The sequence below is a fragment of the Triturus cristatus genome, chromosome 7, assembly GCF_964204655.1.
Source record: "Triturus cristatus chromosome 7, aTriCri1.1, whole genome shotgun sequence".
Lineage (NCBI taxonomy): Eukaryota > Metazoa > Chordata > Amphibia > Caudata > Salamandridae > Triturus > Triturus cristatus.
This window is the reverse complement of record NC_140590.1, coordinates 159355235-159382733: the sequence shown is the minus strand read 5'-3', so window position 1 is coordinate 159382733 and position 27499 is coordinate 159355235. Positions and strand designations below refer to the sequence as shown.

Genomic DNA, 27499 nt, shown 5'->3' with positions numbered 1-27499 from the left:
GGAACTGATACCCCATGGCATCAGGACGTCCTAGGAAGGATCGCTTTGTAAAGGACATGCTACAACCTAGGACAGTGAGTCAGAGCTCAGAGCGGCAGGAGCAGTAGATGGAGCAGATGCCCCGGCCACGAAGGCCTTCATGACATCGCTTTTCTACACCCTTATAGAAGATCTCCAGGAACTCAAGGATCAACTGGCAGTGGCTCTTCGAGAGGTTCGCCGCGATGTCTCAGAGATTGGTGACTGGGTTGCGACGCTGAAGGAGCATGAGAATGGAGGAGAACCGCTCCCACCGCAACAATGTAAGTATCCGAGGAGTGAAACAGGGAGCGGAGAAAGATGATGTAGGGGGATTTGTACAGGCCCTGTTTCAACACATTCTAGGCCCGGATCACACTACAGAGATCCAAATCGACAGAGTTCATCGGAAAGGCTTGCACCGTCGGAACAATGCCCCCCCCCGGACAGCCTAGTGTGAGTTCATAACTTTCAACCGAAAGAACTTATACTGCGCAAGGCTAGAGACTCCCACCCTCTACAATTCCGTGGACTCACACCAACGCTTTATCAAGAACTCTCTGCGGTCACGCTGCTTAAACCGCGGGAATTACGGCCCGTCACTCAACACCTGAGGGAGAAAGGGATCCCCTATGCGTGGGGTCATCCCTTCCGCATCATCTTTAAGTATGAAGGGAAGCTACACCAACTGAGATCACTGCACAAAGCCTCCAACCTTCTTGGTCTCCCGCCTCCAGTCCGTCGCGCCTACAGAAGGCGTTCACACCCCGCAGCAACAGACCAGACTGCTGGCATAGCATGGGCAAACCCTCCTCGCCGTCCATTGGCCCGGACGCAACAGCCTGAGCAAAAGAAAGGGAAAATGTCCTGGCATCACTGGCCGGCAGCCCAGCCAACACATCTCCATCTTGATCCTCCCCGCTAGCTGACACATGGAATTCACCACTCGAGCAGGCCGGAGGGCCAACAACCCTACCCTTTCGTGGACCTGAGCTGTCATCTCCCCCCTGAACTCCATTTCTATGACGGACTTGTGTCATTCCCGCACTGTTGCGGATTTTCCTTTTTTTGTTATAGGGACTGACCGGCATAAGATCGGTCTGATGATGTCCTTCCTATTCATGCTGTTTTGTTTTGGGGATTGTTTTTTCTTTTTTAGGGTCGGGTGGGTTTTCTCCTCAGTGAGTCCTTTTGCCAGACACGTATGCAACAGTCTCACATGCATAGCCGTTCTATGCCTTCATGTCCCTCCTACCCTATCTCCACTTTGGCATTGCACGCCATTACTAAGAGCTCGACTAACTCCTCCCCTCTCATCTGGATCTTAAAATAATCAGTCTCAATGCACGGGGCCTTAACAACTCAGTCAAGCGGAGAGCTGTGCTGTCACTACTGGAAAACTCGGTGGGGGGGAGACTTATGCCTCCTCCAAGAAACTCATCTCCTACTATCAGACACCCACCGCATGCGGCACAGACACTTCCCTTACCAGTACTGGTCCTCTATGACCAACAAGCGGGCAGGAGTGGCCATTCTCATAGCTAAACACTTTAGGGGTTCAGTAATCGGGCCCGTCGCGGAGATTAAAGGACGTCTTTTAGCCCTAAGCCTCCAAATCGGCTCCTCCTTCTGCACTGTTGCTTCCATTTATTCCCCTAATGAATGCCCAGAGACATTCTTAATAGAGGCCTGCGCCAAAGTGCTGCACTCTCCTGACTCTCTGGTGGTGGTGGGAGGCGACCTCAATCTAGTGATGAATGGGGAACTGGATCATTCTGGTTCTCGTACTGGTGCGCTGGTTCCCTCTCAGCAACAGGTAGGGACTGGCTGCGCGATGCTGGGATTAGGGATGCCTGGCGCTGTCTGCACCCAACTGATAGGGACTATTCTTACTATTCGAGCGCACACAAAACATAAGCCCAGCTTGACCACTTTCTAGTCACCTCAACTGCCTGGACCTTAGTCACGGGAGCTACTATTGAGGCGAGGGCACTCTCTGATCATGCACACATTACCCTGTCCCTACGCTTCCCCTCTCAGCGATTTGCTTCTGCTTTGCGATGGCGCCTGTGAGACTCCCTACTTAGGTCCCCAGATGTAGTTGCGGACATTAGGCACTGCATTACTGACTATATAACAACTAATAATGAGGGACACGCCACTCTCCTTGGTATGGGAGGCTCTCAAATTAGTTACACGCGGGGCTCTCATAGCCAAAGCTGCCTATGACAATAAGACCAGGCAAACGAAGAGCGCAGATCTGGATGCTACGGTCAAAGAGCTGGAGGCCATACATAAGCATGAGGGTGCGCCCCACATATGGCAACAACTGGAGAAAGAACGCCTCCAACTACGCCGCCTCGATCTTGACCGCGCCGAACACGCAGCGGTGCATCTGAAACATAAATACTTTGTGGGCTCCAACAAAGGTGGCCTCAGCTGTGGAGTCCCGCAAGGATCGGCCCTCAGCCCTCTCTTGTTCAACATCTATCTGGCCCCCCTATTCACGCTAATTGCCAACTGGGGTGTCAAGGCAATCTCATATGCCGATGACACCCAGTTGGTATTTCCTTACTCTGAGATGACGCAGGACTCTTTCTCAAACTTTAAAGGCTGTCTCCAGGACATTGCTCACTGGATGAACACTAATAAACTAAGACTTAATGCCAATAAAACCGAAGTCATTTTCTTCGGCAAGGGTCCCACTCCCGCCCCTGATCTCTGGTGGCCTTTGGAGATGGGCCCCCCCCCCTCTCCCAGTCACTCGGCAAAAAACCTCGGAGTGAGATGGGACGATAAAATGTCTTTTACATCCCATATCCAACAAGTGGCCGGATGCTGCTTGAGCAAGCTAAGAAACCTCCGAAAAATTCTTAGACTTCTACCGGAGAGCTGTAGGAAAACGGTCGTCCATGCAACTGTCACCTCACGGCTGGACTATGCCAATGGTTTGTACCTGGGCCTCCCAAAATTCCTGACTCACAAACTACAGGTAGTTCAAAATGCGGCTGCGAGACTGCTACTGCGAATCCCTTTCAAGCAGTCAGTCTCTCCGCATCTTCAAACCCTGCATTGGCTGCCAGTGGCCAACCGAATAAAATTCAAAGCTCTGACGCTTGCGTTCAGATCTTTACATGGCTCCTGCCCACATTACTTAAAAAAACGCCTTCCAAAATACGCCCAAAGCCGCGCATTACGGTCCAATGACCGTGTCCAATTGGTCGTCCCGCGAGCAAAAAAGGCTCGACTTGGCGGTCGAACCTTTTCAGCAAATGTCTCCGCTTTGTGGAACTCCCTGCCACAAGCAATCCAACAGGCCCCATCCGAACCCGGTTTTAAGAAGATGCTAAAAACCTGGCTCTTCACCCATCCACGCTAGTTCTCCTTCCTTTTTTGCCCAGGTTTACTGTGTTCTACTAGCGCCGGGACACCTCCTCGTGAGGTAGCTGTTCGCGCTGTATAAAATCCAATATTATTATTATTATTATGTTGGGGCACTGCCTGCGCAGCCAGCATGAAGCACACTCGGTCTCAACGCTTTGAGATGAAGCTGGTCAATCTCTCTCTGGCGACGCCCATATAGTATCAGCCGTTTGCTCTTTTTATAGCTCACTTTACACGGCAGATCCCTCTCTACACCCAGATCCCTCGGTCTATCTTGGAGAGGCAGCGGTGATGCCCCTGCCTGCTGGCGAAGCAGACTCCTTGGAGGCACCTATTCGCATAGAGGAAGTGATATCTGCTATTGCGCGGCTGAAGTTACAGAAGGCGCCAGGACACGATGGCTTCAGTGCCCTTTTTTACAAAACTTATTGCGCGGAACTTGCTCCCCTGCTAACCCGGTTATTTAATTCCTTTGCATACACTGGGCCCCTTACCCCCTCTATGCTGCAGGCCTCTATATCGGTTATCCCCAAACCGGGTAAAGATCCGGAACTTTGCAGTTCATACCGGCTGATCTCCTTATTGAATATAGACGCCAAACTATTCTCTAGTATACTTGCACACAGACAAAATCCCCATATGCCGGGTCTTGTTGACCCAGATTGGTCCGGCTTCATCCCGGGTAGGCAATGCGGGGACAATACCAAACGCATCTGTCACCTCATTGACAAGGTGCACCGGTCAAAGGAGGAAGCCCTTCTCCTGGCGATCGACGTAGAGAAGGCTTTTGACCGTGTGCACTGGCCGCACCTCTTTGCGACTCTGGAATCGGGCCGCGATTCTAACGCTGGATTACGAGCATTTACAGCGCACTTTAGGCAGCCGTTCGGGTCAATGACGTCCTCTCTGATCACTTTGCAGTAGGGCGGGGAACACGGCATAGCTGCCCCCTTTCTCCCCTGCTTTTCGCCCTATATATGGAACCCCTGGCCCAGCGACTCCGAGACAACCCTCTTGCGGATGGTATCCCATTCGGCTAAGATCGGCACCTTATTAGTCTGTATGCAGAAGACCTTATCTTTTAGGTAGCACAACCTCTATCCTCTCTGCCGGCTATTGTGGACGACCTCCATGTATTTAGCCAGTTTTCGGGCTTCAAAATTAATATGCAGAAGTCACAGGCACTCAATCTCACTGCTACTCATCAGACGGTGGAGACTCTCTGAAATTGGTTTACCTTTGACTGGGTATCAGGCGGCATCATGTACCTTGGGCTGGTCCTCCACAAAAGTCTAGTGCAAACTGCAGAGATAAATTACTCGACCTTGCTCAAAAAGATTCGCGCAGATATGCACCGGTGGCGCCGCCTTCCTCTGACATGGTTTGGGAGATTGTCCAGGGTTAAGATGAATGTGCTACCGCATGCACTTTATCTATGTCAAGCCCTGCCACTTGAACGCCTACCGCACGCCCTTCGGCAGATACAAGCAGGAATTGAAGGGTTCGTCCAAGGCAAGACTACACCCAGGTTACGGAAAATACAACTTCAGAGACCTAAGAAAACCGGAGGCCTGGCCCTCTGTGATATTACTCGATATTTCTACACCTCCCATCTGCGTTACTTGGTGGAGTGGAATCGCCCCATGACCGAGAAATACTGGGTGTTCATGGACCAGACCGTAGCGGACCATCACATTTGGCGAGATGCCTGGATGCCGCGACCGGCTCGGGCATGGAGCTTATATTCCTCTCCTGCCAAGCGTCCCACGATGCTCACCTGGGATAGGGTTTCCCGGAGAGCTAATCTGTTCACCTTCTCCTCCCCCTCGACCCCGCTTTTCATGAACCCCGCTTTTCAACCAGGTATGAATAACGGGGCGGCCACACGCTGGATTGAGGGAGGTTGTAAACGCCTAGGTCATCTCTTTGACATTCAGGCCTGATCCCCTTCAAGGAACTCCGATCGGACGATAATCTGCCTGCGACCAATTTTTATCTACACTCCCAGATAATACACTGGATATCTGGGCCTGAGACGCGATCCCTTGCATTCTGCCCGATGTTGCCGTTTGAGAAATGGGTCATTAGCAAAAAAGATGATAAACGCCTTATATCGGAAATGTATGCCTTCCTCACTACGGCCCTTCCCAAGGTGCGCACTGCTTGACAGAAACACTGGGAGACAGAACTAGGACGCACACTATCGGACAAGGAGTGGGAGGATGTTTTTTATCGGGTTCACCACACTACTTACTCCTCAAGTCACACGGAAACAGCCTTGAAGATCACGACATACTGGTAATATACTCCTGATAGGGTCTCCAAATGGCAATCTAAGTGTGATGGCCTCTGTTGGAGTAGTTGTGGTAATCCGGGGACTCTCCTCCACCTACTCTGGCATGGCCCCAAACTAACCCACTATTGGGACCAGATACTTGATGACTTTGACAGGGCCTTCAACACCTTCATACCCCGGCTCCCTGCGTACACTCTTCTAGGCCTTCTTAATGCAACATCTTTTCCTCTGCGCTCGCTTAGTGGGAGGCAAATGGCGCTTGCATTGAACGCTGCATGCAGTGTTATACTAGCACAGTGGAAGTCCGACAAAACTCCAGAACACATACATTGGGTACATCCGCTACGGAACCTTTTAGCGATGGAGAAACTCTCCATGGCAGCCGAGGGGAAGACAGCAGATTATGCCAAAACCTGGGCTCCTTTCTGGGCTATTCTTTCCACAGAATTTCGAGAACTGACTTGCCCACAATATCTCCGCATCCTCAAACTGATTCCTGACGACACCTCTATTATCCTCTATTATCCCATATCGCATGACATCGGCCCCCCTTCCATTTACCGACCCAGTGGCTCTGCTGCAGCAGACAGGGTACCTGGATTTATTACCACTCCTTTTTCTTTTCTCTTTTCTTTTCTTCCCTTTTTGAGTGGCTCACTGAGGGGACTGGGTGGCGGGAGGGTGAGGGTTTTGCTTTTATTTATTTTTTATTTTTTACTGTTCTACATCATTTTGGTTCCACTCCATGTTGAAGTTTGACATTCCACGCAGAGACTATTGCCTCATGGGTTGCCATATGGCACCTGCGACCTCTTGCCCTACAATTTTCTTGGGCATTTGCCCACAGCATTGTCTACCAGTCACCATCTCTCTTAAGATGCGGCCGGCACTGCAGGGTTGTAGGCGGCTTGCTGTGTATAATATTTGAAAGCCCTAAACACCGCATCGACTTCCTTGCACAGCTGAAATGTTATTTGCCGGCCCGCTGGGTTGTAGGCGACTTGATTTGTTCACTGTCTTTATTCTGTCAATTAAACAGATTTAATACTAAATATTGCTGCCAATACTTGCCTTCTTGTCAACACACTCGGGGCATGTTCCTAAGGAAACAAAAAGAAATTTACAAAGAACATGCTTACTTAATCTGGTACAATCGTATTATAGGGTATACCTCCCTTAATTCTACCTAACTGGTCTATAACCTTATAGGATCCTCGTGAAATTCAAAACCTTCACAATGCAACCCACACCCAGTGGTAGTAAAAGACACCGTCTCAGTGTGATTAAAAGCACCTGCCAAGAAAAAGGTATCCATCTTAACAGAATTTCACTGTTGCTGATCTCAACACGGGTCAGAGTGGGAATGTTCTCCTGTAGTCACACTCTTAATAATATGACATATACAGAAAAGAAACACAAAACTTTTATTTAGTGGGACACCACTTACCTATGTACTGGGAACGACGATTTCCTGATTAATTATAATTTATAATTAATCAGGAAATCGTCTAAACTTCATTTGCCAAGGACTAAACTTTCGTCCCAATCTCGTTTTTTATTTTTAGCCCATGTTTTCAATCTCCCTCGATCTTACATACAAAAAAACTTTATTTGAAGTGATAGAGGTTTATTACTCTGTAGCAGTGACGGCTCGCACAGGTAAAGCTGTGGGGGCGGCGAGGCGGTGCGGGGGCAAGGATGGGTTGGGGGATAGTGGAGTGTGACATACGACATAAGTGGAGAGTAAAGAAATAAACAAAAGCACTTACTTTGCGCTCGCAGCATTGCCGACTCGGTGATGCTGCAAGCGCAAAGTAAGTGCTTTTATTTATTTATGTATTTACTTTTTTTAATGTATTTCTTTGCTCTCCACTTTCCCTTCGTATGTCACATGAGTGCAAAGTAAGTGCTTTTATTTATTTATTTCTTTACTCTCCACTTTCCCATCATATGTCTTTCTTCACTACCTCCCCACCCAGCCCTGCCTCGTCGCCCCACAGTGTTACCAGTGCGAGCCGCGACTGCTCTGCGGGGGCCATCCAGAGAATCTGAGATAAAGTGAAAATGAAAAAAAATTAAATGAAAAAAGATTTAATAAAGCGCGCGAATACCCTAAGGTGTCTTAGCGCTACAAGCAGAACATCAGAGGCCAGTCCTATTTCGAAGCGCCGTCGATTGTAACTACAAAAATTAATCGACATCTTCTCTAAACAGCCAGGTCTTCAGCTGCTTCCTGAGTTGCATCAGAGACGGTTAACAACGCAGCTTAAAAGGTAGTGAGTTCCAGCATTTTCCTGCCCCTGTGGATACAGCCCTAACTCCCCATCTTGCTTTATTTGATCTACGAATGATGACACATCTTGAGGAACTAGATCTAAGAGTTGTGCTTGGCCTGTACCAGGACAAAATATCCTGAAAATACTTAGGGCCAGTTGATGTAAGGCCTTATAGACTATACACATAGCCTTGAAAATAATTCTCTTTATCACAGTGAGCCAATGTAGAACCTGCAGAGAGTGTGCTTCAGAGTTAAAATTAGGGATTCTAAGCAGCAATCTTGCCCCCGCATTTTGCAATGTCTGCAATTTCTTTATCACACATTTTTGCGCACCCAAATACAGAGCATTGCAATGAGCCAGTTTTGAAAACACAAGTGTTGTTATCACTGTTCTTTGCAGACCAGTCTATAGTTTAATGTTAATGTCCATTTATAGAGCTCGTATCCAGTTGAATGTTTTTTTTTGGTACCACTCCGTGAACACTGTTCGCCAAAATTACTGTAGGATTTGTGATTATTTAAAGATTCTCAAAACAATCCAAATTTGTAAAATCCTTAAAACAAGTTCCCCAATCCATCATGGAGACTCCCTTAAGTCACATGCAAGCAAGGTTCCCTATCCAAGCAAGGAAACTTGGCAAGGGGGTTAGATTGCCAATTCGAATCAGCAGTTTAAAACTGCATTTAGGCTGGAAATGGCAGGCCTAGGACATGTTTCTTTACAAGTCTACTTAAGTGGCTGGCACAATAAGTGCTGCAGGCCCACTAGTAGCATTTCATTTACAGGCCCTGGGTATATGGTATACCACTCTACAAGGGTCTACCAATGTTACCATGTTTCAAGGAGAGAGCGCACGCACCTGGTTGACAGTGGTAAAGTGCACAGGGTCCTGAGGCCAGCTAAAAAAATGGAGGGTAAAAGCAAAAGGTTTAGGGATGCCCATGTAGAGAGTGTCAGGTCCAACATGCCCACTCCAATGTTGTAGGCCTGAGCTGAAGGTAAGGTGCTACAACAAGGCTGAAGGACTTAAATGGGAACTTAAACTTTAATATGCAGTAGTTTTTAAACATCGAGGGACTTCTCCCTCTTCCTGCCCTGTTTAGAAACCACTGCCAGGCAGTGCATACCACTAAGCGCCTTTATATATTGTGCAGTAATCACTGCAGAGTATGCAAGGGTGCAGAGGGGTATGCACCGCAGTGCATTTGGTATTTGGCTGTGCTATTTCTTATGCAAAATGCATCCTCGCATCCATTTTTGGACACAAGAAAATAGCACCAAATGCTCACTCCACCTGTAGCAGAATCCCACAGACTCTTGCGGAATTTTAATGTAATTCCACAGAATAAAACTCAGCCAATTCCTCCCACCCCTAGTCTTCATTATATCTTGCAGGGACGTAACTCAAGATTTGCTGCGTCACTAGCCAGCACTCATTTTTGAACGGCGACTTATTATTCATTATCAGACTTAGACCTACAAAAGAAACAACGGAAGAACAGGGAGAAAGATAGGAAAACAGTGACGAATAGAGGAAGCAAAGGTGAACACGTGACAATTGCACTGACAAGCCAGACCTAAAAATCCATATAAGTTAACGACTGACCTACTCCCATCTGTGCTTGTGCCAGAGAAAAACACCATGAATTATCTAGTCACTTTAGACATTTTAATAGCAGTCCAATTGTGTGTGCCCCTCAAGATTCAAGCTCAGACAGCTGGATAAATAAAGAAAGTGACCACAGCTGGGTGTAGGGCAAGCACTTTTTGTGGAAGCACACAACTTCTGCCCAATCAAAACATGTACAACTGGTTCCCAACTCTCTAGGGCTGCTCACATTATTGTCTGGCGAACGTTGCTCTGTGAAGTCAGATCATAAAACCTACTGCCAACATGAGATAAAAATATGATAAGCGCAGGGTAGTGGAGGGAAGAGGCATGAGGTAGAATCCGGCCTAGGCAGCCTTCCTATCCAGCAATCCAAACTCTCAGAAGCACCAATGACGGGTCCCGCAGAAAGACTTTGGAGCCCTGAAATAAGTATCATTATGATTACAAAATAAGAACGTGGGTGCAGTGGTGCCCACTGTTTGCCACTCGGAGGTCAGAACATGGTTAATGACACCTCAATATTACCTTCTGGGACTCTGGTGATTTTGCTGACAACCCCGCCGACGCCGTTGCAGTCTACCATGAGTCGGTCTTTTTCCTGGCATTTACAAGCAGTCGGACACTGGAGCCCCCGAGCCACGGAGGAGAACAGGAGGACAAACAGGACCACTGGAAGCACTGGAAGCAAGAAAGATGAAGTTACCACACTTTAATATAGAATCAGGGCCGGCTCTAAATCGGATTGACTGGGACAGTGCCCTGGGCGGAAAAGTAAATGTGGTGTTTGTTGTGGGGCAGGGGGTCGTTGCGGTGAGACGGCAGTAAATGGGAAGAAGATGGGAGGGGGCAGAGGGTTGATGGGGTGCTAGCAATTACCCTGAGGTACATTAAGGGCTGATTACAAAGTCTTTAACGGTACCCGATTGAGACCAAGTGAGATGGAAGATCTGCTGATTGCTTGCCATTGAGTCAGGCAGCTCCCTGCTGCGCCCCTCGGAATATTGGCGCCCCGGGCCAGGGCCCAGCTCACCCATGCCGAAGGATGTCCCTTTATGGAATACTGCAACACCCTGAGTCCCTGACTTATTGGACGAGTAAAGCAGCAAGCTCTTACTTTAGAGAGAGCATTTGGACACCCTGTGCTTCATTTCTAAACATGGCTAAATAGTGGCTACAGGTAGAGGTGTTAGCAGGTAACAACGCTTCCAGCAGCATTACTCATTTAGACTTAGTTTGATAATTCCAGGCACAACCGACAAAAACATGGTTTCCACTGTTCAATGCTGCAGCCTTTCTCCAGCAGCAACGTAATCTGAAAGAGACCTGGGTTTAAATCCTAGTTGACCATTTGTATACATCGCGCCGCTGGCAACACAGCCATTCCTTGCGATCTTCTGCCTTTAGTGGTACACTTGTCTCATGACACTGACTTTTGAGATATAAATATTGTTTATTGTAACCTAACTCTCTTCTGGTATTAATGTTATTGACCTAGGTAGTCTGAAAATCTGTGTGAATCCACCATGTTTTAAACTTTTGTCTAAAGAGCCCAACATTGGATGCATTCGCCATTTATCCACCGGACCCAGTAAAACGTTTTTGAATGGGTGGGCTTTGTCTCGCAGCACAGATCGTTTTTTTTAATCTGGTCTTGTGATTTGATTAAGTTATTGGCTTATTATTGTGGGAGAAACACAGAAAATACCCTTTTTAGGTTTAGCCTAGACAGCCGTGAGACATTTTGCTTGTATACAGTTGTCTTACCTGCCGCCAATAGCTTACCATATGTTAGCTTTAGCTTCACTCTCATTTCCTTTGTTCCCGTTTGTCTTGGCATGCCCATTAAAGATAATGGGGTAACCCAGTAACCCTCAGAACCTGGGCATAATAGTGAAAGCAAAGAACAATGGTTCTGTCGGGAAGTAAGCAAACTTATTTGGAATGTACTGAATACACTTGAGAGCTGTACGGAACACACACAGACCCAAAGAAACAGAAATGAATTCGTGTTGCTGGATGGAATAGTATTAATTATTGTATGGAAAACACCGAAGTGTTTACAGGGTAACCCAACCAGAGTACACATACAAAATGAAACAATTAGTGAAACAGTGGTTACTTGAACAAAAAATCACATATAACAGATATATACAATAGACAATACATAGAAATCATAAACAATCAGATCCAACTTGAAGTACATAAACCACTATAGGCTGTAATTTCCTTGTTCTATATGTGGATTTGCACGGAAGCATAGGACAGGTAACGTCGACGTTTCGACCCAATATGGTGGTGCCAATTAGTATGCATCAAAGAGGGTCTTCATCAGGACAAAGAATGGGTTGGGGACCTGTAAGCGCAAAGAATTTGGTGTCAGGGCAATGTGTGTGTCACATGTGAAGGAAATGGTTAAATTCCCTTGCAGCTGAGCCTTTGACGGATAAAGACGTCCAGTTCGCGGACTCCATGTAAATTGTTGCACTAACGGCGGGGTTTTTTCACTAAGTTTCACAACGATGTTGTGAAACTACTGTTCCGTAATTGCTCTACCTGATGTTTCTTCACCGCCTTCGTCATTTTTAACTTAGTTTCCATGTAAAATGATTCTGCTACCATTGTCTAACCGCCACGGGTTCGCCCCCCATTTTTTCAGCTGTAACATTGGGGGTGTAACAGCTCCTTATATGAACTTGAAACAGTTCATTTTATGCTGAGCCTTGCATTTGTTTATGTATAAATTTGTACATATGTCCTTAGATATCCCGCAAGCGATGATTACGCTCTTATTGATTAACTTTAATTTAACTTGCTTGGCAACCTTAATCATAGTGCCCCTTTTTTGTTCGCAGTACGTGGCGATTGTTGTGACAGCACCACTTTTCTTTTCAAATCAAAATTACCGTCATATTCGTGCTACAGCCCCTCCTCTTTAATTTTTGCAGAATTTTTGCAGAATTCACTTCCAAAATAGATGTCGGCTGCCTGCATAAGAGAGATGACGAATCTATTTCCAATTAATTAAATCGTTGTCCCAGGTGAGCTATTCTGCCGCACAAGGGAATTTAACCATTTCCTTCACATGTGACACACACATTGCCCTGACACCAAATTCTTTGCGCTTACAGGTCCCCAACCCATTCTTTGTCCTGATGAAGACCCCCTTTGATGCATACTAATTGGCACCACCATATTGGGTCGAAACGTCGACGTTACCTGTCCTATGCTTCCGTGCAAATCCACATATAGAACAAGGAAATTACAGCCTATAGTGGTTTATGTACTTCAAGTTGGATCTGATTGTTTATGATTTCTATGTATTGTCTATTGTATATATCTGTTATATGTGATTTTTTGTTCAAGTAACCATTGTTTCACTAATTGTTTCATTTTGTATGTGTACTCTGGTTGGGTTACCCTGTAAACACTTCGGTGTTTTCCATACAATAATTAATACTATTCCATCCAGCAACACGAATTCATTTCTGTTTCTTTGGGTCTGTGTGTGTTCCGTACAGCTCTCAAGTGTATTCAGTACATTCCAAATAAGTTTGCTTACTTCCCAACAGAACCATTGTTCTTTGCTGTCTTGGCATGCCTGCATCATATCTCTTCTTGTGTTTGGCCCTCTCCCTGGAGTAAGGACCAAGTACGTATGTCCTTCTACTACTCCTGTTTTTAGAGCAACTTATTTTGGGGGTTCAAATATTCTATATGAGTGTTTGTGTTTTCAGTTCATCTCCCTGTCCATGTAGCTTCTGTTCCCTCCCACTTGCCCTCCTTTCCAGGTTGCTTCTTTTTCCTCCTATCCCCAACAATGTAGGCCCATCTGCTCATCTATGCCAACAAATAGGTCTGTAAGTGTGGCACAGAATATGCATATCCTTGTACTGTGAAGTGTGACTGTGATTATGCATGCTTTCCAAATAAAGAACAACACACACTAGGGCTACCCAATATTACCCCAGGAGACTGGGTATACACTTAGGGCCTTATTACTAGTTTGGAGGTCAAACCGCCATAGACCTGTGTCCAGCGCAGCTAGCAGCCCACGGCACTGGCGGTCCAAAGACCTCTGTATTATGAGTTGACCACGGTCCCGACTGTGTGGAGGCGGGCACCCTGTTGCGGTGGTGAATACTTTTACCAAATATATCGATGCCTGTGTGTGCAATTCGACTGCAATCCATTACTGAGGTACAGCCCATATGTGGGCAGTCTGGGCAATGGGCAAATGGTATGAACAAGACTCACATGTATAACATCACACACAGGGTCGTAATCCACAGGGTGAAGATCCTACTGTGAATCGGGGACCTAGGGGCAGGGATCCATGTTGGTGTCTACCTGGAAGAAGAAGAAAGGGGTGAGTACGCACTCCAAATCCTTCATCACCGTCACCTTGAAGCAGGTGGTCGGACCTCCTCAGTCCGCTCATGGAGCAGCCAATTCTCAATACGCATGGCAGTGCAGCACTCCTGTACCACCATATGGTGGCAGCTTTTCCCCAATCACAAACCCGGCGGTTACCGGTCTGCTGGCGATCTTGGTGGTACAGAGGTGGTCTTCCCAAAGCCAATTGGCCCAACTCATAATGCAGCGGTCGGACAGCTGAGCTCTTCACGCTCAGACCACCACCGCTGAAACAGTGGTCCAAGGGACAACCAAACTTGGAATAAGGCCCTTAGTCAATAAAATAATGAGCTCCTTAAGGAATAACTTGCATGTACTCTGAATTGAGTTGGTATCAAAAGAATCCAACCTATCTTGAATAAAATAAAATAAACATGCCTGTGATAAGGCGTACCACATAGTAAATTATGAAAAAGATTTTCTTTTATTTATACATGGTAATTCATCAATATGTACCAATAATTATACATGATATATACAATCTATGTTCATTTAGAGTTCAAGATGTAGAAAGTACAACTTACCCACAATAATCACAAAAACCTTCTGCAGATTGACCATTCAAGGTGGGACATAGTTTAATATATTAATTATTTGTTTCCTTTGTAAGTGTCTTAAGTTTCTGTTGTTGCATCCGGTTTGTTTTTTGCACTCGTGTTTTGTAGGTACTTTCCAGGGTGTTGGTTAATTAGATACACTGTGGTGATCTTAGCTTTCTACTATTTTTTTGTGGTGCTTCATGTTTTCCGTCAGCAAACCTTTGGTAACAGATCCATATTTTGATTTTCTTTATTGGTGTACCCATTGTTTTATTTGTTGTGAACATATGTTTATTGGTATTTGTGTACCATGCTAGGTTCCTTAGGGATCTGTCCTACTGGTTTCTTTTCATCACTAAGTCCTGAAGACGGTCTTCCACACTATTTAGCTGACTGAGATCGAAATGTCAGCAGTATATATACTCTGATACCTATTCATGACTATTACACTTTCCAACTTATAAGGGACTATTGTCAGAAAGATTGTGATATGTTAGGTGGATATACCGATCACCATAAATCACCAGCAAGTAGATTGTAATTTGGATTTCATAATTATTGTGAGTTTGTTGTGCTTTCTGCATCTTGGACCTCGAATGAACATGGATCGTAGTACTGGAATGGGTAAATATGATGCAATAATTACCATGATGTGTGCAGGCCCGACAACGACAATACCGATAAATGCAATGCTAACGTGTGCCATAACCTTTCAACATATGACAATCTAAATGCTCATAAACACAGTGTCAAAATATGTCATAATCCATGCGTAGACAACAGCAATGATATTGGCAGTAGCAATGTCAATGTATGCTATAATCAATGTACAAACGGCAATGTTGTTACCAGTAAAAGCAATGTCAATGTTTTTCATGATCTAGGAATGCATAACCATGTAAATATCGGTAAAAACAATACCAATGTACACTATGACAACTGTACACTAGCTATTGTGCATGGCTTTAAAAATTACACCAGTGACTGCCATATTATTTTTAGGAGTTCCAGTGAACTCATACCATTGCTGTCGGATTTACCCAAGATGACCTCCTCATTAATCCTGAGTCCGCTATACGTGGTCAGATAGGCCCTGCAACATGCACCCACGCCTATCGAATAACAGGTCACAGGTGAGGTCTCGCTTAATCCAATGATAAACGCATGCACAGTGAATACCGTCATCAATCCCAAAGATAGACAGTTGCACCACAAACAGGTCCGTGGCAATTGGCATAAATAAAACACATTTGGCCTATGGTTCGCCTTCCCCAAAAAGAGACTTTCCTCAGACGCATTCTGTCGAGAATCTCCCAGCTGCTGCATTTAACTAATCCAACTTGTTCCTTTTTTGCTAAACGCCTCTTGTCTTTTGATTTCTTTACGGTAAGTTCATATCTGAGCAACATTTTGGTGAGCCAAATAGGAGAGATTGGTTTATCGAGCTAGACTGCTGCCGAAAGACAAGGACCCCTGCCCGAACTGATTCATCTGTGCAAACATCGGTGAGCAGAATCCATAATTGATTAGAAGATCTGTTGAATCCATAGGGCGGATGTCTGTCTGGAGCCCGCCTTCAGAGGGTAAGAGACTACATCTGATCCTTAGTCCCAGTAAGTGGCATATGGCAAACTAGGACAAGCATAGATAATTTTTTGCTTTTTCCCTAGTCAGTACACTAGAGAGGGCGAAGGTGACTACTACTGTTTTGGGACCACTGTGGGGGACACAGGTTATGCCTCGTCCCTGCTTCGTAGTAAGGGATCGCTTGGACCTTTGGGCAAGGATCATAGGTGTAGGAAAGTAAGATCTGCTTTCATGGCTACCCCCACTTTTTGCTGCTGTCATTCTGTTTTCTGACTAGTCTGACTGGGATCCTGCTAATCAGTACCCCAGTCACTGTGCTCTCTCTCTAAATTGGACTATGGTAAGTACTTTGGTACCTTCCTAATTGGCTACTGGTGTACCCTTCTAAGTCTCTAGTCCACGGTACTAAGGTCCCTGGGGGATAGGTATACCAGGGGTCTCCCATGTGCTGCAGCATGTATTGTGCCACACATAAGAGCCCCCGCTAACTGTGACTAAAGGCCTGCCATTGCAGCCTGTGTGAGTTGGTACTAGCACCCCTCACAACCAGTGTTCCCAATAATGAGTGCGCCCGCACGCGCGTGCACTTCTCTACCCCCGAGCACGCAGTGCCATGTGTGGAGCGCGCACAGATGGCACATCCCGCAAGAGTATTCGCGCCGCCGCCACTTTTAAAAGGTGTGCGGCGCAAAAAACGGGTGTTTCCAGATTGCAGAGGACGGCGGCGGAAGTGACCACTTTGAAGTGAACACTCGGGAGCGGACCTAAGTGTTCTAATGTGGCCACTTGCTGTCCTTCTGTTTCTGCTGCGAGTGCTTTTCTATTGCCCTGAAGTGCACGCACTGTTTGTTTGCTGTATTCTTTTATTAGTAAAGCGAGGCTGCGGGAGAGATTGTGTGCTTTTATTTAAGTATTCATGTTAATTGCAGCCCCTTCACGAGCTGCGTATAACATGAATACTTAAATAAAAGCACACAATCTCCCCAGCCTCGCTTTACTAACAAAACAATACAGCAAGTTTAAAAACACGGCGTGTGCTTTTTAGGGTAATCTGCCTTGTTTGCAGACTTGCTGTATTATTTTGATAGTAAAGCGAGGCTGCGGGCAGATTGAGTGCTTTTGTTTAAGTATCCATGTTAATAGCAGCTCGTGAAGGGGCTGCAATTAACATGAATACTTAAATAAAAGCACACAATCTCCCCCGCAGCCTCGCTTTACTACCAAAACAATACAGCACGTCTGCAAAAAAGGCAGATTACCCTAAAAAGCACACGCCGTGTTTTTCAACTTGCTGTATTGTTTTGAGCAGGCAGCCGCGAACACTGCTCGCCGGGTGAAGGACGTGCTGGATTGTAGCTTAGCAGGCAGCTTTTTGCAGAACACCAGCTTCCGACCTCATAGCTATTTCACAAATTCGCCCTCCATCCTTTCTGTCTGCTTCTCTCCTTCGAGACTTCAATTATTGCAAGGAAAAGTTGTTTTTTAATCTGCATTCATTAAATAAAACGTCTTCATTCATTTTCAAGCGTGTCGAAGGAGCTGCTCCAGAGAGCAGCTCGGAGGCAGTGAAGTGACTTTAAAATGTGCGGTTCATTGGGGCACGTTCTGCATGCTGGAGGACCGTGATGCTGTTTTCAACTTTATCATCGGACTTAACTGTCGAAAATACGTGCAAAATTATAGTTTCATGTTTCCATAAGTTAACAGCAGTGACATCAATGATGGTGGTAGGTATGGTTACATACCTCAAACCCATCTATGGACAGGCCACGACAGAATGTAAGGGTTCACAAAGGGAGTAAGGGGCCATGTTCACAGAAAGAGTTAGAAAGTGCAGCGGCACAAACAATGGTAGAAGGTCTTTTTTCACAGCTAAAGTCAGAGGCTACGGATTTGCAGCTGGCGTCGGAATGTGAAGATGCAATGGTATGCACTGTTTCACACAAGGGAGTAGCCAGAAAATTAAAGTAGCACCCACTTGAATCACGCCTCTAAACACACCAAGCATTCAAAGTGAGCAAACCTGACCCCATGTAGGAGGTTTCCCTTCACCCTTTCATCCTACTTTTATCCATCTTTCCATCTATTCCTAAATTCTTTTATCTGTCAATCCCTTCACTATCCATCCATCCATCCATTCACATTTCTATTAATTCAACCATCCATATATCCAGTCATTCATTTGTTCACCCTTTCATTTACCATTTTACTCGTCTCTATCTCTCCCTTATTTATCCTTCTACCCAATCACCCTGTCACGTACCAATTCTTTTACCCTTCGTCTGTCAGTCCTTTCACCCACTCTTTCACCTTGCATTAGTTAATTTTCACCCTTCTAGATTACCTATCACAGTTCCTTCCTTCCTTTCACTCTCTTTCTTTTCGCGTTCTTTCTTTCTTCTTTCTACCTGTCTTTTGTCTCTGATCATTCTTTTTCTTTCTTACCTTTGCTCTACATGTCAGCCCATGACTCACACCCAATTGTCATGACATTCCCTAACCATTATTTATTAGTATTTTTTCTTCAGACAGACAGAATAGGCCCACAGATGATTAATTACCATTTTATTAAGACCCAGTTCACCAGCCCATCAGTCTCAGTGGTAGCCCTCGCTTAAACTGCTTAAGTGGAGCGTATCACTACACCACTAGTTTCACAATCAAGTAAAAGTGTACAGATTCACACCTGGATACGAGTGTAGATGTATTACTTTTTAGCGCAATCACCACAGGAACCAAAGTTGCTACAGCCTTTTAGAGACAGAAAACAGAGCAGAGCCATATTTATTTAAAACAAAATGGCCAGCTGGTGCCCCGTACCCCTGCACTGGCGCACAAACAGACTGCCTAGCTCCTTGCACAGGCTTTGGATAATGATTCAGGGGTGTGTGCATGCTGTCTTGCATAGGATTTTAACTCAAAGCATACCCTTTCAGTACAAAATCTGCCTTGTATGTCTGCTGTATAGTGCAGTACACATGTAATATGTGGAATATTTAGAGTAATTAAAACATTTTTCCTTGTTAGCACCTGCTTCATGGAAGTGTTATTGAATGACATAAAAGCTTGATCAGTCTATCTTAGTGGATCAGACTTTGCATCAAAAATTATGGGTGCGTGCACAGATCCCTCTAAGCTACACCTAAGTAATGCCCCCTTGACTCAATTGATGCAATGCTGCACAGAGCTCTATCTGCAGATAGAAAAAACTCCTTTCCAGTGCAAAATTTCCTTTGCACTGTGTAGTAAATACCCCTGCAATAAAAAAGTACCATTTTGCATGATGTTAAGGGACTTTGCGATGGTATAAATCAAATCTGCCGCAGAACGTACTGTTGCATGAATGACAAGGGAATGTACAATTTGACAACTAAATAAGAATCTGCTGATTTGCACAGTGACGATAGAACGTTTGATGTCACCAATTATATGAAGGCACATTTCACAACTGGAATCAGAATATGCAACTGCACAAGTGATGATGGAAGGTACAGTTTCACAACTTAACTCAGATGGGGCAATTCACAAAGCTAAACTACACACTTGTAAATCTACATGTGTAAGTCTACTCTTACATTTTTTAGTTATCTTACTACATTTGGCTACCATTTCCGGCTGTAAAGTTACTTCAACTTGTAGACTTAAATATCTCCACTTCCTGAAACAGAGGATGGAGACATGAAAAACGTCATAACCTACTGTAAAGTTACTACTAGTTAATGGCTTTAAGACCCTATTATACCTTCTGCCAATTTGACAGAGACCTCTACAATCAGGTCAGAGATCTTTTTACAGTAAAGTAGAAGGATTGTTTTTTAAACTGCAATAAAGTTTTAAAAAAATTAAATGATTTGTTGGTGTAAAGTTAGTTCATTTTAAATATTTATTTTTTAAAGCAATGCAAATATTTTTTTTTTACAGCTCTAGTAACTTTTGGGCTCATTACGATGACGGGCGGACTTGACTCCGCCCGCCATCATTGCGGTGTTTGGGACAGCCCGCCAGACATGCGGTGGTCCCACCACTGCAATTAGGATGCCCCTGCCACACTGGCGGGCGCATCCAGGGCCTTTAACATTGTGGACTGTGCTGCTGGCTGCAGCACCGTATGCAATGTTAAAATGGCATGCACTGCATTTCCCTGGATGGTAGCTAGCAGGCAGCCGCGCTCAGTGTTCCTTGTGCTTCGTGTCCCGCTTTCCCCGCGTGATGAGGAGTGGCTGCAGTGTTGTCTTAAGAATTTGTGGGGCCCTGGGCCAAACATATTTTGGGGCCCCCATTCAGAACAACCTTGAATTTTATTACGTATTTTCTGCTCATTCAAGCCTGCAGTAAGCAAGTAACATTAGAAAAACAAGCATTGGCATAGCCAATAGGTCTCGCCTTTGGGACCTTATAAGTGTTTAGGCATGCAACAGTTGCATAACTAAATACTTATAAGGTCCCAGAAGCGAGACCTATTGGCTATGCAAAGCGACCGTGCGGCCGCGAAAGTAAGAGTGATCGCGATGGCGATCACGATCAAACATCAAAGCGGCCGTGCGGCCGCAAAAGTGAAAGTAATTGCGGTAAAGCGCACATGCACTGTAGCTCTAGGCTGGCCTGGTAGCACTTTTTGGAGCCCTCTCAATAAGTCTCGCCAGACCAGCGCATGCGCTGGGTCAGGCGAGACCTAATTAACAACGGTGAAATCAAGTGATAGAAAGATCACATTACCAGGGGCCCCTTGAAAGGTGGGGGCCGTCGGCAATTGCCCACTTTGCCCTTGCCATAAAACTTCTCTCTTGCACAGGATGCGTGCCAGGCCTTATGGGGTGAGTTTTTGCTTCTAGCATGTGGCGTTTCTGTAACCTGCTTGCAGGGAAATTTGATTCCAGCCATCAGCGTCTCTGCAGCCCTGCAGAACACCTTGTGCCCTAATATTTATTGCCTGAATTCCATTCCAGGTTTCTGCAGTTAAGTAGATCGTGGTTCCTTCATTTTAACATACTGTTCCCTTAGGCAATAGGGCAGAATACTACTTTCTGTTTCTTTGCAGGTGCACTTCCTGAGTGTTCCTATTTAAGGAGACGAACTTAAGTTCACCTGGCATCGCAACTACGCTTGCTTGCTGCTCGCTTGTTGGACTCATTGGGTTCTCTTCGTGTTTTCTGAATCCAGCTGCACCTTTGGACAGTTCTGCTTCTCTTGTTCACTGGCCTGGCGTGGTGGAGGAGTTTTTCCTAAACTCCAGGGGGCAGATTTACAAGCCCCTTGCGCCACTTTTGCGTCTCTTTTAACATAGGAAAAGTGATGCAAAAGTGGTGCAAGGGGCTTGTAAATCTCCCCCCAGATTTTTCCTTCAACCACGCAATTAATACTCATTGCACCTCTGGGCTTCCTGTTGTGATATGAAGCCGGAGTCTGTTGCTGGAAGTAGCATTAAGAAGACTCTTCATAGCCAAAAACTAGCCCTTTACCACTGGCCCCTTCAGCTCACAGTCTGCCCTCTGCACACAGCCTGCCCCCTCTGCACACACACTGACACTGTCTCTTAGCTCACTCGCGCCTCTGTTCACTCCCACATCTGTCCACACAGTGCCTTCTTTACTCACTCTCTCTCTGCTCTCACATTCCTACCTCTGCTCACACATTCCTACCTCAGTTCACGCAATGCCACTCTCCTCACACATTGCCCCATCTGTTCTCTCCCACCTCTTTTCACACACTGTCCTTTCTGCTCACTCCCAGCTCTGTTCGCATATTGCTGCCTGTGCTCACTCTTGCTTTTGTTCACATCCTGGGCCCTCTGTGCTGCTCCTCTGTTCACACCCTGCCCCCTCTTCTCACGCCATGCCCCCTCTTCTCACGCCCTGGCCCCTCTGCTCACGCCCTGGCCCCTCTGCTCACGCCCTGGCCCCTCTGCTCACAACCTGGCCCCTCTGCTCACACCCTGGCTCCTCTGCTCAATAACTCTGCTCTGTACCCTCTGCTCACACGCTGCCCCCTCAGTTCACAGCCTGCCCCTCAGTTCACAACCTGGCCCTTCTGTGCTGTCCCCTCTGTTCACACCCTGGCCTCTCTTCTCATACCCTGCCCCCTCTTCTCATGCCCTGCCCCCTCCTCTCATACCCTGGCCCTCTGCTCACAACCTGGCCCCTCTGCTCACAACCTGGCCCCTCAGTTCACACCCTGGCCCCCCTGCTCACACTCTGGCTCCTCTGCTCCCACACTGGCCCAGCTGCACTGCCACTCTGCTCAAACCTTGGCCCCTCTGCTCACACCCTGGACCCTCTTCTCACACCCTGGACACTCTTCTCACAACCTGGCCCCTCCGCTCACAACCTGGCCCCTCTGCTCACAACCTGGCCCCTCTGCTCACACCCTGGCCCCTCTGCTCACCCACTCTGCTCTGTACCCTCTGCTCACACTCTGCCCCCTCAGTTCACAGCCTGGTCCCTCAGTTCACACCCTGGCCCCTTTGCTCTGGCCCCTCTGCTCACACTCTGCTCCCACACTGGCCCAGCTGCACTGCCACTCTGCTCAAACCTTGGCCCCTCTGTTCACATCCTGGACCCTGTTCTCACGCCCTGGGCCCTCTGCTCACAACCTGGCCCCTCTGCTCATAACCTGGCCCCTCTGCTCACAACCTGGGCCCTCTGCTCACACCCTGGCCCCTCTGCTCACCCACTCTGCTCTGTACCCTCTGCTCACACTCTGGCCCCTCAGTTCACAGCCTGGCCCCTCAGTTCACACCCTGGCCCCTCAGTTCACACCCTGGCCCCTCTGCTTTGGCCCTCTGCTAGCTCTCGCTCCTCTGCTCCCAGACTCTCTGGTTTGCTAAAGACATTTTGGAGACATTTAGAGAGTTGGCATAGCAATGCATTCTGCCCGTTGCTTACCGTTGGCTTGGGGTTTGTAACGCACATTGTCATGCTTTCTATTTTCTGGCTTTCTTTGCTTTAGGCTGTCCAGCTTGAGTTTGTCTCTCCCGTTGCCCAAACTTTGATTACTGTATTCTTCCACAAACTCACTTTCTGTAAACAGGTCTTTACATCTTGGTCTTATCTTGTCACATTTGCGGTGCATTCAAATGTTAAAGTCTCGCTTCAGAGGACGTTTGGTGTTTACTTTTCTTTCTCTAACTTCAAAGTGAGAGAATGTATGCGACAATCCTGCTGAGCATCCATGTAAGAGAAGAGGGTGTAGGATTTTTTTTCCTAGCACATAAAAAAATGAACTGTGCTGAGTTTTCAAAATAGATTAATATCAGTACAAATGAAGCAACTTTTTTTTTTAATTCTAAAGTGTGTTGGAAACATATTTGGATATTATAAAAACACATCGATACACTAGGTGATGTCTTATGCACACATTATTGTTTGTGTGGAGTTTTACCCCATTTTGGTATAAATGTAATGCTCATTTCAATTGAAAATATGTTGTCTGTAAGAGTAGCGTGCTACCACACCATGCATACTTCACTTTACACCACTCCACTTCGCTCTATGCCCTTCCACTCTGACACGCCACTCTACTGTACAACATGCTACTCCATGCCAAGGTTCTCCACAACATGCAATGACACTCCACTCCCCACCACACCACTTACCCCACACTACTGTACCCCACTCCATCTCAATCTATTACACTCCAACGCACCCAATCTACACCACTCAACCCCAATCTACCTAACCCCACTTTACATTGCATGCACATTACACAGAGACACTGAATCATAGTGTGTAAATCAATGTATAGGAAATGTTACATCAGACAGAGGACTACAAGTTGTAGGAGTCACAAGTCATCCATACTGGTAGACAGTATAGTTTAAAAGTTCTTGGTCTGAAAAAGCACACACTGAGAATTTAAAATGTAACTCCATGGTTGGGGGTTGTCTTTAATAATAAGAATTGATTTGTACCCAAGTTAAACCGTTTTGCAGCATTAGGATAATGAAAGACTGGAGGGGAAATTCATAATGCTCTAATCTATACCTTGCAGTTTGCATGCAGCTCTTTGATAGTTAATAGCTCACTTTTCTATATGAGGATTTACACTTATAGACTGCAAGTAACAAAAGGGGATCTCTGACAGAAGCAGTAATGCAGTGATCTATTTACAATGCATGCACTTTGTGATCTGCATGTTTCACCTGCTTTGCATCAAGCATTTTGACCTCCTCCGCTACTTTATAATGAGTCAAAACTTCCACTAGACAAAAATCAGATCTCTCTGCAGCTGGCCCATCAATCTCCAGAGTTTTCCAGCCAAAGTGAAGCGGAGAAGCCACTATAGATCCCAAGTTTTCTGTTACCACATTGTTCAGCCACTAAATGTACATACTTCTCCAAGTCCACCTTAACACCTCCCAAGTCCCTGACCACTATCCTGACCCTTGGGAAAATATTTGCGAGTACCCATCTATTGTAAATGTGATTACATGCAAATGTGTGTGAATGGGACGCATATCTGTTAAAACATTGACATGGCAAAAGGTAAGGAAAACGCAGGAGAGTGGCTGGATTGTGTGGGGAGGTGCAGAGAAGTTTAGCCTAATGGATGCTAATAATGAAGCACAGGGGCACATGCCTATTTGCCTAAACTGGAATCCCAGGTAACTATTTGGTCGATTATCCTAATGGAGTATCTGGGCCAGTCCCATTCATTGTTTGTAACTCTTAGAGCCTTTACTAACCCTCTTGTCTTCAATTGCATGTTTGCAGTCTGTAAGGTATTTGGATTTGAATGGTCAGGCGTGAGTACCCACAAAGACAAGGTAATTCTGTTTATGTTCCACATTGGTTTTGGGGGGTGCCGGGTAAATAGATTCACAACCTGCACCCCTTTTCTTTTGCAGGTTTGTGAGACCGTGCTACAAATACAGTTGTACAGGCAGACGTGAGTACAGGCAGAACACACAGGTAATTGTTTGGTAGAGTTAAACTGTGGTACATTGTAGTATAACAACATACCATACCCATGTTTTCTTCTGTTGTAGGTTTCGCAGACAGTACCCCACACATTCGAACGGGAATATGTGAGTACAAGCAGAGCAGATAATTGTTTGGTAGAGTTAAACTGTGGTACATCTTGTACATTGTAGTATAACACCATACCTTACCCATGTTTTCTTCTGTTCTAGATTTCGCAGACAGTACCCCACACATTTGAACGGGAATACATGAGTACAAGCAGAGCAGGTAATTGTTTGGTAGAGTTAAACTGTGGTGCATCTTGTACATTGTAGTATAACAACCTCCCTTACCTATGTTTTCTTCTGTTGTAGGTTTCGCAGACAGTACCCCACACATTTGAACGGGAATATGTGAGTACAAGCAGAGCAGATAATTGTTTGGTAGAGGTAAACTGTGGTGCATCTTGTGCATTGTAGTATAACAACATACCTTACCCATGTTTTCATCTGTTCTAGGTTTCGCAGACAGTACCCCATACCTTTGAACGGGCATACGTGAGTACAAGCACAACAGGTAATTGTTTGGTAGAGTTCCATTATGGTGCACATGGTATATTGCTGTATCACAAATTCACAATGTGCTGTAACAACCTTACTTCTATTGCAGGCTCTACAGACAGTGCTACATTTAAGTTTGAAAGGGCAGGGCAGTGGACAGAAAAATCCAGGTAATTACACTCTACGTTTTGCCGGCGATGCCTCCCTATTATGTGACAGATTGCAATCATGAGCACAGGCATCAACTTTAAACATGTTCCTTTATTCTGCAGGCTTTGTGGCATAGCAGGCTAAACACAAGCGCAAAGCTGTACCTTCTGCAGAGTATGATGCTTCACCACAAAGGAAGAAATGTTGCCTTGTATTCAAGGAAGAGTAAATGAAAGAAATTGTGGAGGCTGAGACACAGAAATCATGAAGCAAGGTTCGCGTGCAACTTGGGGAACTATTTCAATACAGTCCAGACGTGGGCTTGATTTACAAAGCATGTGCCGAAGCCAAGATTGTTGGGGAATTTTCTACAGGGAAGAAATGGAGTGATGGCTGGAAACTGGATTACCTAAAATGCCATCTAATTAGTAAAGTTCACGAGTCTGCCATGGTGATATTGAGAAACAGAAGTGCTGCTGCCAGGTTGGGTTTTGGAGTGCGGGCAATGTTGACAGAAACTGCCACTGACAAAGCAAATAGAATGGAAGTAGTTGAACGACAAAGATCCCTGCCTGAGGAGATAAAGTTTCTCATCAACAATGTGTTGCTGGCAGTCAAGATGAATACTTCAATGTTATCTGTAAAAGACATCCATGACCACCTAGCTTTGTATGTGAAGATACTAGACAGCTGGAGGAGCAAGAAATATGCTTTTGAGTTCCTTGAGGCCATCAATAGCGTGATACACTGTGAAGCTATGGCAGAACTTCGTAACGCTTTGTATCACACATTGATAATTGATGAGAGCAAAGATATTTCTGTTACAAAAAGGCTCATTCTGTACTTCAACTTCCGACCTGTAACCTCAACAGAGCACAAAATACTGTTTGGGGGCATAGCGAAGCTGACTAGTTGTAATGCTGAGGCTATCACTACGACTGTGAAAGAATTCTACACTGCCAATGTACTGGACCTCATGAAAATGGTCATGTTCACATCCGATGGTGCGTCTGTGATGCTGGGTATAAATATTGGTGTTGCTACTCGCCATAAACAATCCATTCCCCATCTAGTTGAGCAGCATTGTGTCGCTCATCAAGAAGATTTGGGAGTTGTTGATGCCTGGAAGAGGGTTCCAATGATTAAAGAGATGGAGACATTATTGAGGACTGTCTACACTGTGTTCTCCAGATCTCCTGCAAGGAAGTCCAAGCTGGATGAAATGGCATCGGTCACTGATTGTGAAGTGGTCTCTTTTCAACCATTGAATGAAGTCTGGTGGCTTTCAAGGCATTTTGCAGTTGGTGCACTAATTCAGAATTATGAGGCTGTTCTTAAGTATTTTGAGCATGAGAAAGTTGAGGAGAATGATCCAGTTGCTAAATACTGTTACAAAAAGCTATCTGACTCAAACTACCGTATTTCCCTTGCAGTACTTAATGACATTCTGAGTGAATTTGCATCTTTGTGCAAACTGTTCCAAAAAAGTTATTTGACTACTGTTGAAGCTGTACAGTATGCAAGAGCAAAGATTGGCCAAATTAAGGAACAGTATTTGAGGGACACTGTCTTTTGGAGCAGCAATGTAAGAGATATGATGGTGTTGTACAAGGAAAGGCAAGAGTTTGACAGTGGGCCTATTTTGTCTTTTGTTTCCCTTCTTTGTGAGCACATGCAAAAAAGGTTCCATGAAGATGAACTGAAAGAATGGGCAAGTTTTGAAATCCAGGCAATAGCAACACAGTCACGTTTTGATTTTGGGAT

General features: G+C 45.6%; 1 protein-coding gene across 1 annotated transcript in view; it reads right to left on the bottom strand.

Annotated features, from left to right (window-relative positions):
- Nucleotides 1-19650, bottom strand: part of LOC146809103 (leucine-rich repeat-containing protein Bf66946-like) — a gene marked incomplete at its 5' end in the record, with an annotated part of 74660 nt that extends 55010 nt beyond the window's left edge. The window contains 2 exons of the mRNA XM_085614827.1: nt 10115-10267; nt 19629-19650. Coding sequence (XP_085470953.1) covers nt 10115-10267; nt 19629-19650 — 175 coding nt within the window. The remainder of the gene's footprint in view (nt 1-10114; nt 10268-19628) is intronic.
- Between the last annotated feature and the right edge of the window lie 7849 nt (nt 19651-27499).